Source organism: Bos grunniens, chromosome 6, assembly GCF_055505025.1.
Source record: "Bos grunniens cultivar Pamir isolate PY7600 chromosome 6, Bosgru_T2T1.0, whole genome shotgun sequence".
Taxonomy (NCBI): Eukaryota; Metazoa; Chordata; class Mammalia; order Artiodactyla; family Bovidae; genus Bos; species Bos grunniens.
Window position 1 is genome coordinate 55203975 of NC_141170.1, and position 12713 is coordinate 55216687.

Genomic DNA, 12713 nt, shown 5'->3' on the forward strand with positions numbered 1-12713 from the left:
CGTTTGGCCTGAGGCAATAAAGCCCTAGGGTCTACAGGCTCTATGGTAGGGTTAATGGTGACATCCAAGAAGCTAGAGGACTTATACCAAGGTGTATCTTCCAGGGGCTGCTGCCAGTGCCCCCATCCCTGTGGTGAGCCCCTGCTGACCCACACCTCCGCAGGAGACCCTCTAACACTAGCAGGTAGGTCTGGTTCAGTTTCCTATGGGGTCACTGCTCCTTTCCCCTGGGTCTTGGTACACACTAGATTTTGTTTATGCCCTCTAAGAGTGGCATAAACTCTGATTCCCCCAGGCTTGTGAAAGTCCTATAATGAAATCCCACTGGCCTTCAAGATCATATTCCCTGAGGATTTCTAGTCCCTTTGCCAGATCCCCATGCTGGGAAGCCTGACATGGGGGCTAGAACCTACACAACAGTGGGAGAACTTCTTTGGTCTTACTGTTTTCCAGTTTGTAAGTTGCCCATATGGCAGGTATGAGATTTGATTTTATCATCCTTGTGCCCCTCCTACCATCTCTTTGTGGCTTTTCTTTGTTTTTGGATGTGGGGTATCTTTTTCTGCTGGGTTCCAGCATCCTCCTGCAGATGGTTGTTCAACAGCTAGTTGCGATTTTGGTGCTCTGGCAGGAGGAGATGAGCTCATGTCCTTCTACCCCACCACTGTAAACTGGAAGCCCCAAGAATTTGTCTTTAAATGTGGTCAAATTCTTAGGTGTACTAAGGGTTAGACTTCAACATATGGACCTTAACACTCACTTCAGCCCATAAGAAAAGAAATAATAAAAAATAACATGTAAACAATTTTATCATCAGTAAATTTTGTTTAAAAGTTATTGATATTATGGAGCATTTTAACATTCAGTTCAGTTCAATTCAGTTCAGTTGCTCAGTCATGTCTGACTCTTTGCGACCCCATGAATCACAGCATGCCAGGCCTCCCTGTCCATCACCAACTCCTGGAGTTTACCCAAACTCATGTCCATTGAGTCAGTGATGCCATCCAGCCATGTCATCCTCTGTCGTCCCCTTCTCCTCTTGGCCCCAATCCCTCCCAGCATCAGAGTCTTTTCCAATGAGTCAACTCTTCGCGTGAGGTGGCCAAAGTATTGGAGTTTCAGCTTTAGCATCAGTCCTTCCAATGAACACCCGTGACTGATCTCCTTTAGAATGGACTGGGTGAATCTTTTTGCAGTCCAAGGGACTCTCAAGAGTCTTCTCCAACACCACAGTTCAAAAGCATCAATTCTTTGGTGCTCAGCTTTCTTCACAGTCCAACTCTCACATCCGTATATGACCACTGGAAAAACCATAGCCTTGACTTGACAGACCTTTGTTGGCAAAGTAATGTCTCTGCTTTTTAATATGCTATCTAGGTTGGTCATAACTTTCCTTCCAAGGAGTAAGTGTCTTTTAATTTCATGGCTGCAGTCACCATCTGCAGTGATTTTGGAGCCCAGAAAAATAAAGTCTGATACTGTTTCCACTGTTTCCCCATCTATTTCCCATGAAGTGATGGGACCAGATGCCATGATCTTGGTTTTCTGAATGTTGAGCTTTAAACCAACTTTCTCACTCTCCTCTTTCACTTTCATCAAGAGGCTTTTGAGCTCCTCTTCACTTTCTGCCATAAGGGTGGTGTCATCTGCATATCTGAGGTTATTGATATTTCTCCCAGCAATCTTGATTCCAGCTTGTTCTTCTTCCAACCCTGCGTTTCTCATGATACACTCTGCATATAAGTTAAATAAGCAGAGTAACAATATACAGCCTTGAGGTACTCCTTTTCCTGTCTGGAACCAGTCTGTTGTTCCATGTCGGGTTCTAACTGTTGCTTCCTGACCTGCATATAGGTTTCTCAAGAGGCAGGTCAGGTGGTCTGGTATTCCCATCTGTATCAGAATTTTCCACAGTTTATTGTGATCCACACAGTCAAAGGCTTTGGCATAGCCAATAAAGCAGAAATAGATGTTTTTCTGGAACTCTCTTGCTTTTTCAATGATCCAGCGGATGTTGGCAATTTGATCTCTGGTTCCTCTGCCTTTTCTAATACCAACTTGAACATCTGGAATTTCATGGTTTACGTATTGCTGAAGCCTGGCTTTTGAGCATTATTTACTAGCATGTGAGATGAGTGCAACTGTGTGGTAGTTTGAGCATTCTTTGGCACTATCTTTCTTTGGGATTGGAATGAAAACTGCCCTTTTCCAGTCCTGTGGCCACTGCTGAGTTTTCCAAATTTGCTGGCATATTGAGTGCAGCACTTTCACAGCATCATCTTTCAGGATTTGAAATAGCTCAACTGGAATTCCATCACCTCCACTAGCTTGTTCATAGTGATGCTTTCTAAGGCCCACTTGACTTCACATTCCAGGATGTCTGGCTCTAGGTCAGTGATCACACCATCGTGATTATCTGGGTCATGAAGATCTTTTTTGTACACTTCTTCTGTGTATTCTTGCCACCTCTTCTGAATATCTTCTGCTTCTGTTAGGTCCATACCATTTCTGTACTTTATCAAGCCCATCTTTGCATGAAATATTCCCTTGGTATCTCTAATTTTCTTGAAGAGATCTCTAGTCTTTCCCATTATGTTGTTTTCCTCTATTTCTTTGCACTGATCGCTGAGGAAGGCTTTCTTTGGAACTCTGCATTCAGATGCTTGTATCTTTCCTTTTCTCCTTTGCTTTTCGCTTCTCTTCTTTTCACAGCTATTTGTAAGGCCTCCTCAGACAGCCATTTTGCTTTTTTGCATTTCTTTTCCATGGGGATGGTCTTGATCCCTGTCTCTTATACAATGTCACAAACCTCCATCCATAGTTCATCAGGCACTCTGTCTATCAGATCTAGTCCCTAAAAAATATTTCTCACTTCCACTGTATAATCATAAGGGGTTTGATTTAGGTCATATCTGAATGGTCTAGTGGTTTTCCCTACTTTCTTCAATTTAAGTCTGAATTTGGCAATAAGGAGTTCATGATCTGAACCACAGTCAGCTCCTAATCTTGTTTTTGCTGACTGTATAGAGCTTCTCCATCTTTGGCTGCAAAGAATATATCAATCTGATTTTGGTGTTGACCATCTGGTGATATCCATGTATAGAGTTTTCTCTTGTGTTATTGGAAGAGAGTGTTTGCTATGACCAGTGCATTTTCTTGGCAAAACTCTATTAGCCTTTGCCCTGCTTCATTCTGTATTCCTAGGCCAAATTTGCCTGTTACTCCAGATGTTTCTTGACTTCCTCCTTTAGCATTCCAATCCCCTATAATGAAAAGGACATCTTTTTGGGGTGTTAGTTCTAAAAGGTCTTTTAGGTCTTCATAGAACCATTCAGCTTCTTCAGCATTACTGGTTGGGGCATAGACTTGGATTAGTGTGATATTGAATGGTTTGCCTTGGAAACGAACAGAGATCATTCTGTCGTTTTTGAGATTGCATCCAAGTACTGCATTTTGGACTCTTTTGTTGACCTTATGGCTACTCCCTTTCTTTTAAGGGATTCCTGCCCATAGTAGTAGATATAATGGTCATCTGAGTTAAATTCACCCATCCAGTCCATTTTAGTTTGCTGATTCCTAGAATGTTGACATTCACTCTTGCCATCTCCTGTTTGACCACTTTCAGTTTGCCTTGATTCATGGACCTAACATTCCAGGTTCCTATGCAATATTGCTCTTTACAGCATCGGACCTTGCTTCTATCACCAGTCACATCCACAACTGGGTGCTGTTTTTGCTTTGGCTCCATCCCTTCATTCTTTCTGGAGTTAACAGTAGGTATTACAATGTTTCTACCAAGTGTGCTGTCATTCTAGTCAGAATCACATAACTCACAAAGTCAGCAGGGTGTTCTCCAAAGGAAAAACTAGGTTCTGACAGGAAAGAAAAATGAACCTGGATACTGGGGAGCAATAAATGCCCATTACAAGAATTAGGAATAAAGGATAAAGCCCAAGAAAGTGCATTCCTAAGTGCACAAATGCCAAGAAAAATAGATCTTTATTCCTGAAGGGAATTAACCTTTCTGTGACTACATTTGTCTTAGAAAATCACATTAGCATCTAGCTATCATCTGCTTAATTTTCTGCTTCTCTGACATCTCTTATTCTTTCTTTGTGAATCATTACTTGCTTATTAATTTTCCCATTCTAATTGTTTTGATTCTTAATATTAGTTTTAGATTTATTAAATGCTTAAAATAAATATTCATTTATTTGAAAGGGAGTTAGTTATGTTTGGAACAGTATCTTTTGCAAAATTTTGTGATTATTTCTCTTTGGCAGTTGTGGAACATTTTCTTTCTTGCTCCCAAGGAAAAAAGTTATCGCATTAAAGAGAATAAGAAGAATAAACTCTTTTAAAGTTATACTAGGAAGATGAAAAAATATACAACTGTTCAAAAAAAAGTTTAAGACTCTACTGAAAAGAATCTCTGTAGATTGCAGTAGATTTAAACTTACAATCAAATGTGTGAGCAGAAATTATTGTTGTTGCTGACAAGTGTAATCATAATAATCATAACTAATAATATTTATTGAGTGTTTGCAACTTGCCCCTGCCTGTGTTAACTGTTCCTATTCAAAATTCTGTTTAATCCTCACATTTTATACACATTTATATATACATGTACATATATGTTATATTTACCTTGATTTAGGTATATTATGAAGTTTAAGTATATTATGGAACACAGAGAAAAATAAAATTAAGTTGATGAGATCAAGATAAACTACATACTACCTAAGAGGTAGGTAAAAATTTTATTTTTGTTTTATGCATGAGGGAGCTGAGGATCCTTGCAGTTAGATAACTTGTGGCAGAATATATGTAATTCCTAGGAAATTTTTCTATAAAAATTAATTATATCAGTAGGGTAAATTTATATTGTATAAAAATTTATTACATTTTGAAATTATTATTATAATAATGTACTAATTAACTACCACTCATATTAATTTTCACAATTTCAGGTGTATATTATGTTTTTGCTAACATTTACTTGCTATCAAACTGAAAACTTGTAAGTGTTCAGTAATAATTCTGCTAGATTCCGATTTTTCTTCTAAAACAAAAGTGGAAGCTAATAAGAAATAGCCAGATTAAAAGTCAAGGATAATTATGTTCATATTAATGAAGGAAAATGCTGTAATTTTCTTTTCATGTCATGGGACATGTTGAACTCCTTAAAACTCATTCAGTGAAGCAGAATTTTATGCCCACTTTCATGTGACTGTGGCTCATAAAATAGAAGCAGCCTGGTCTTTAAAGGGCAGATGATCTTGAACAAATCTTATATGGTATTAGCAAAAGGTGCATGTACAGAACACTGAGCAAAATGTATTTTAAAAAATTAATGGAACACAACATGTATTTTTTCTGCCTTAATAAGAGTAGTAATTTATAGTATAAATACATTAAACTGAAATATAGACTGCCAAAATAATTACCTGATAAACACTGATAAAAAAACAACCCATTTCTCTGTCAGCAGAGGTAGAAAATTATGACATATCTCTTGGCTCATTAGAAGCTCTGTTTAGCTGAAAAATATTTGCTGGAGGTTGTAAATAAATATTGTTTAATATTTCCAAACAGATACACCCTAATATCGGCACTTTAGATAATCATAAGTAGTCTTTTAAGAGATGAAAAGTAATGAAAGGAAATGGGGTTGAGACAATTGATTTTCCACATTTGATCTGTTACATATTAAATGTGTGACTGTGCAGAAGTCACTTAACCTCTTGGAGCCTCTATTTTTATATTGAAAAATTGCAGTAATGAATGACATAATCATATGTTATGCTTAGATTTACACAATTGAAACACTGGTTTCTGAGTAAGCTAAATTAATAGTAGTGATCATTCATCCATCTATGTAAACTTTCATCCTTTAACATAAATATGTATGCATAATTGTCAGATAGAGGGCAACTTGTTTCAGATATAGCTGTTGACCAACTCACAGTCTTTTGACGTTTGACAGATCACCAGAGAGATTAAGAAATTACAGATGGAAATTCTTCTCCTTATTCCCACTGCGAGTTGCAGTCAGCAACCACAGAAGAAACTTTGTCCCTATTTGGCAAGTTACTGTGCCATTAATGGTATGACTTTTACAGTCTTGATTATGTAAACTTGTATGACCACCTACTGGATCTGCTACTTTAAAAGGAGTATTTCACTTTATTGAATAGAAGTCTAAGTGGGAGAACAGAGGAGTATACATCACGGTGATGACAGTTGAGATGGAGAGAATTAGTTAGTTGGAGATATGTTTTAGAGATAGAATCTATACAATTCACCAAAGGATTAGATAATTTCTGATTTGAATGAGTGGCTTGTGATACCATCTCCCGAAATGGAGAAAACAGTGTTGGGTTGGAGAAGGTAGAAGGTAAAAGAAAAGTTTGGATTATGTTAAATTTTGAATTGTCTATATGATATGAAATAGTTTGAAGCTGAGAAGATAGGCAAGGGCTGCATATGTGACATGAGGAACTCTCTCTATACAGATGGCTTATCAAGCCAGGGGAGTGGATGAGATCACCTTAGAAGAAAGTTTAGAGAGAGGACAGAGAAAAGGGAGGAAAGATAAAGGGAAGGAGAAGGGGAAAGGAACAGAAACTGGCTGTGAATAGAATGTGGTGCTCTTTACATCAGGTGAGAATCCTTATTCATATTATCCAGCTTTTTTGATCATTCAGAACCCAGAAATAAGTATATGAACTAATTATAATATCAATTTCAACTCTGTCCTTCAACATAAGTAAGTAAGTGTTAGTTGCTCAGTCGTGCCCGACTCTTTGCAACCCCATGGACTGCAGCCCACCAGGCTCCTCTGTCCATGAGATTTTCCAGGCAAGGATACTGGAGTGGGTTGCCATTTCCTTCTCCAAGGGATCTTCCCAACCCAGGGATTGAACCCGGGTCTCCTGTGCTGCAGGCAGATTCTTTACCGACTGAGCTACAAGGGAACATTATAACAATTGGATGATTCATTAATGGAAAAAGATTTAAATGCATGTTTTATATACATATGGTGTTACATGTATAAGAGTAGTTTCAAAGTATTTTGATATGTGTATTAAAGGGGGTGACAGAGGATGAGTTGGCTGGATGGCATCACCAACTCAATGAGCATCAGTCTGAGCAAACTCCAGGAGACAGTGAAGGACAGGAAGCCTGGTGTGCTCCTGTCCATGGGGTCACAGAGTCAAAAGTGACTGAGCAACTGAACGACAGCAAAAGTCACTTGTCAGGAGTGTGAAGTCATTTGGTCTTCAATGTTTCATACCTTATAGCTCTCTTGCGGTTTAGATTAATTTCATTTTTATATGCCATTTCAGTTCACATTTTTTCTGCAATTCGTCTAATCAAGCTGGTTTCCATAAATTAAAAAAACTAAGTTGAAAAATACAAAACCACGAAGTAAGTTTAAAATCCAACTAAGTGAACTAAGATTGAAAATATTATTATCTTTGGCAAACAATTCAGTGACTTTATATGTCAAAAGAAAGAGTGTACTCTGAGTCCTTGCTGTTATAGGAAGGGATCTAGCTTCTCACATAAAAGCCTTTGAAAGAAGAAATAGAAAGTATGATAATCTAAATTTGGCTACCATATAACGATCTGGCCTTTTTCCATAAACTTGATCCTTAGAACTAGGAAGTCATTAGGATTCTATAAATTATCTTCAATAATTATCCCTCTCTTCTCCCTCTTGAAAGTAAAAGTTAAAGTCATTTAGTCATGTCAGACTCTTTGCAACCCCATGGACTATACAGTCCATGGATTCTCCAGGCCAGAATACTTGAGTGGATAGCCTTTCCCATCTCCAGGGGATTTTCCAAACCCAGGGATTGAACCCAGGTCTCCCGTATTGCAGGTGGATTCTTTACCAGCTGAGCCACAAGGGAAGCCCAAGAATACTGGAGTGGGTAGCCTATCCCTTCTCTAGTGGATCTTCCTGACCCAGGAATTGAACTGGGGTCTCCTGCATTGCAGGCAGATTCTTTACCAACTGAACTATCAGGGAAGCCCAAGATGGAAAGGGGCAGTTTGTCTTATTTTTTTAAAGGTCCATCTAGTCAAAGCTATGGTTTTTCCAGTAGTCATGTATGCATGTGAGAGTTGGACTATAAAGAAAGCTGAGTGCCAAAGAATTGATGCTGTTGAACTGTGGTGTTAGATAAGACTCTTGAGAGTTCCTTGGACTGCAAGGAGATACCAGTCCATCCTAAAGGAAATCAGTCCTGAATATTCATTGGAAGGACTGATGCTGAAGCTGAAACTCCAATACTTTGGCCCCCTGATGTGAAGAATGGACTCATTGGAAAAGACCCTGATGCCAGGAAAGATTGAAGGTGGGATGAGAAGGGGACAGAGAATGAGATGGTTGGATGGCATCACTGACTCAGCGGACATAAGTTTGAGTAAGCTCCAGGAGTTGGTGATAGACAGGGAAGCCTGGCGTGCTGCAGTCCACGGGGTCACAAAGAGTCGGACGTGACTGAGTGACTGAACTGAACTGAACTGAGTCACTCGGTCATGCCTGACTCTGTGACCTCATGGACTGTAGCACACTAGGCTCCTCCCTCTATGGATTTCCCAGGCAAGAATACTAGAGTGGTTTGCCATTCCCTTCTCCAGGGGATCTTCCCCACCCAGGAATCAAACCCAAGTCTCCTGAATTTTAGGCAGATTCTTTACCAGCTGAGCCACCAGGGAAGCCTCTTAGCCAACAGAAACTAAACCCTATAAAAATCTTCTTCCCATATATCTTTTGTACCTGGTTGGTCCTCCTCACCTGCATTGGACCTTTCCCAGTTCAGACAGCCTCACATCATTTCACTGGAATGAACTGTCTTCTTACTTCAGCACTGGTCTGGTCCTGATCCCTTCAATTCATTCTTCCCTCAGCTGCCGAGACTTTTCTACCAGTTGTCCCACTTCCACTGCTACCCTAGTCCAAGCTACCTTTATATCATGCATTTGTTACTGGCACAACATCCTCCTAATGAGTTTCCCTTTTCAATTTCTGCATAAGATTGATCATACCCCATGCTTAAAACCCTGCAGTGGCATCTTATTTCAATTATTATAAAATCTACACTCCTTGCCAAGGCTTTTATGATCTGGCCTCTACCTCTACCTTTAAACTCATCATCTTATGATTCAAAACCATAACCACATGGCTTTTTTTTCCTAAGCTATAAACTGCCAATTCCTTGCCACCACAGAGTGTTTGCTTTATACCCTCTTCACATAGTCTTTCAAATGGCTTCTTTTCATCAACCAGGTCTCAATTCAAATGACTTTCTTAAGAGGACTTCACTGAATACCCTAATTTTCTCCCCTTTGAGTTCTCCATCTTAAGAGTTTATGCTCACTTCTTGATAGATTTTGGCTAATTCCTGACCTTGTTTTGGATAAATTGTGAGTTCTGGAGTTAGTCTACCAGGTTGCGAATAGTGGCTTTTTGCTACCTACTAGCTTCCATCTGGGCAAGTTATTTAATCTGTATTTATTTTTCTGTAAAATGGAAGAATAATATTTTATAAGGTTGATGCAAAAGTTCAATGACTTAAACCTTAAATTCATAGAACTGTACCAGGCTAGTCATTGTTTTCTGTTGTAGATACAGTAGGATTGATATTAAAATATGTCTCTTGAAGTACAAGTCTACTTCTTGAAGTACAAGTCTATTTCTACTTCTTAATTTGTCTACTTCTATAACTTCAAATCTAGAACACAGTCTGGTATTCAATAGATCCTCAAAACAAACAAACAAAAAAAGCATGATTTATTGTTACCTGACTAGTGACCTGGCAAAAGACAGCTCTGATTAAAGATTTTCAAAATCCAAATATTTTTAAACAGTGTGGAGAAATTTACTTTACTATCTGCCATTAGTTTCATGCTAAAGCTGAAACTCCAGTACTTTGGCCACTTCATGTGAAGAGTTGACTCATTGGAAAAGACTCTGATGCTGGGAGGGATTGGGGGCAGGAGGAGAAGGGGACGACAGAGGATGAGATGGCTGGATGGCATCACTGACTCGATGGACGTGAGTCTGAGTGAACTCTGGGAGTTGGTGATGGACAGGGAGGCCTGGCGTGCTGCGATTCATGGGGCCGCAAAGAGTTGGACATGACTGAGTGACTGATCTGATCTGATCTGATCTGCCATTGGCTCTAGCAGAAATTTCCAAAGTGCAATGTAACCTTGAACAGCAGATTTCAGTTACTGAGAGCTAGATACTTGAGAAATCTCAAGTACTATAACGGAGAATCAGTAAGAAGCAGATCACAGGGGAACTTGACCTCCAGCCTTGATGCTGATATTAGTGATGAAACCACCAGATCCAGATAGAAATTGCCTCCTTGAAGTAATCCTTGAATGTAAAGGGAACCAACTCAGGCAGTTTCCTGGAAGAAATGGATCTGGTGGTAAATTATTTGGCCCCAATTCCAACAAGTTATAGAGGATAAGTTTCTACACAGCACCATATAATTCTTGGAACATCATCTGGGTGTCCTACAATTCAACTCAATTCTTAAGAATCCTAATAGACTATTGGCTTCCTTCTCTCCTCCCATCAGATACCAGTATCAAGTCCAGGTTGTTACCTGTACTTCTGACCTATAAATTGGTACTTCTGACCTATAAATTGGCTATAAATTGGTGGTTCCCAGGATTGCCTCCTTCAGTTCAGTTCAGTTCAGTCGCTCAGTCATGTCCAACTCTTTGCGACCCCATGAATTGCAGCATGCCAGGCTTCCCTGTCCATCATCAACTCCCGGAGTTCACTCAGACTCACGTCCATCGAGTTGGTGATGCCATCCAGCCATCTCATCCTCTGTCGTCCCCCTCTCCTCCTGCCCCCAATCTCTCCCAGCATCAGAGTCTTCCAATGAGTCAACTCTTCGCATGAGGTGGCCAAAGTAGTGGAGTTTCAGCTTCAGCATCAGTCCTTCCAATGAACACCCAGGACTGATCTCCTTTAGAATTGGTTTATTTGCTAGAGAGGTTCGCAGAGAAACAATATACTTACTGGATCACTGGTTTATTACAGAAGGATATAACTCAGAAAGAGCCAGATGGAAGAAATGCATAGGGCAAGAGAGTGGGGAAGGGAGAGAAGCTTCTATGCCCTGTCTATGAGGGTGCCATTCTCCCAGCACATCCACCTTCTGGGTTTGCCAATCCAGAAGCTCTCCAAACCCTATCCTTTTGAGGCTTTATAAAGGTTTCAGTAATCAGCATAATTGATTGTCATTGACCTGCTGCTGCTGCTGCTAAGTCGCTTCAGTTGTGTCCGACTCTGTGCGACCCCACAGACGGCAGCCCACCAGGTTCCTCTGTCCCTGGAATTCTCCAGGCAAGAATACTGGAGTGGGTTGCCACTGCCTTCTCCTGTCATTGACCACAGGCAATTAATTCAACATCCCAGCCCTCTTCCCTCCTCAGAGATTGAGAATGGGGTTGAATGTTCCAACCCTCTATTCACGTTATTGGCTCCATTGTCAACCAGCCCCCATCATTAGATGAGGTCCCCAAATCACCTGATTAACATACCAAGAGACACCTTTGTCACTCTCAACACTTAGGAAATTCCAACGGTTTTAGGAGCCATGAGTCAGGAACCATGGACAAAGACCAAATATAATGAGAAACATGTTTTGGTCAACTAAATTACCAGATATATATTTTCCTTATAAAACACAATATCATAGATGTCTTTCAGTGATCAAGATTGGCTTAAAAATGGGGCAGAATATGCCCTATGAATGAGGAGTGCTCTAGATCATATTAGTATATCCATCTTGGGCTGTGATGGAGAAGTAAGAAGCAGGGTAAAAATCAGACATAGACCATGGGGAGTCTTTCTCAGTGTTGTTGGTTGAATGGTTCAGTGTTGGTTAAATTGAATGGTTCAGATTTGGATAAAATTGATCACACATTTTCAGATTTTTGCTAAGATTGTTATGTTAAGTTCATGTACCATATGTTGATTTTTACCACTTTATTAGAAAATCTTGTGAAGGCTGAATATATTCTTCTAGGCTAAGAAGCAGAGGAAGTGTTAGGCCTCTTTATTGTTAGCCTCAAATAAATGGTTTTAAATTAGAGTTCAATGGTACATTAGTCACACAAGGAAGCTGAATCTACCATTTACTTTATCAAATTGTCTCTACACCATTCACTGTGTTTGTACACTGTAACAAGTGTTATAAAATACTGTGTTTGGCTTTTGGCAGGTTTTTTTTTTTTTTTTTTTTTGGCTGTAGCATCTGTTCAGAGTGTCAGAGTACAAATTTAGAAGCTTATATATAGACTCAGCAGGTCATCTTTTCATGAGCTGATTTGTTAAAAATTTCTCAAGTAAAGCTACTATTTGTTGGAGGATCTTTCAACATAAAATAATATAAAGGTATGTGTCTGATCCTTCTAAAGAATTGGCACTTAAACAAAATACAAATCTAGGTTATATGAGGACTGCAAAACCAATAATCATATTAACATAAAGCTTTGCATGTTCTGAAAACATAGTGTGCTTTCAGTAAAATTATTGCCTATGCTTTATAATAACATATTTTCATTGACTGAAAAAGTTATGCTCTTAAATTCTAAATTTTTTAAATTGCAAGTTATTAAAAGATTTTACATTCTCCTAGTCCTGATTTTAGTTTACATAATTTATAGCTACT

The 12713-nt window shown here is 39.2% G+C and overlaps 1 protein-coding gene across 3 annotated transcripts in view; it reads left to right on the top strand.

The window, feature by feature from the left end:
* Positions 1-12713, top strand: part of YIPF7 (Yip1 domain family member 7) — a 45930-nt gene continuing 33217 nt past the window's right edge. For 2 of the 3 annotated variants that reach the window (XM_086407711.1, XM_086407712.1), the window contains exon 1: positions 12308-12436. Coding sequence is in view for 1 of the 3 variants with exons in the window: in XM_086407713.1 (XP_086263839.1) it covers positions 43-184 (142 nt within the window). In the remaining 2 variants the exon portion in view is untranslated. Of the gene's footprint in view, positions 185-12307; positions 12437-12713 lie in introns of those variants that run through there. The other variant, XM_086407713.1, reaches the window with a different exon arrangement.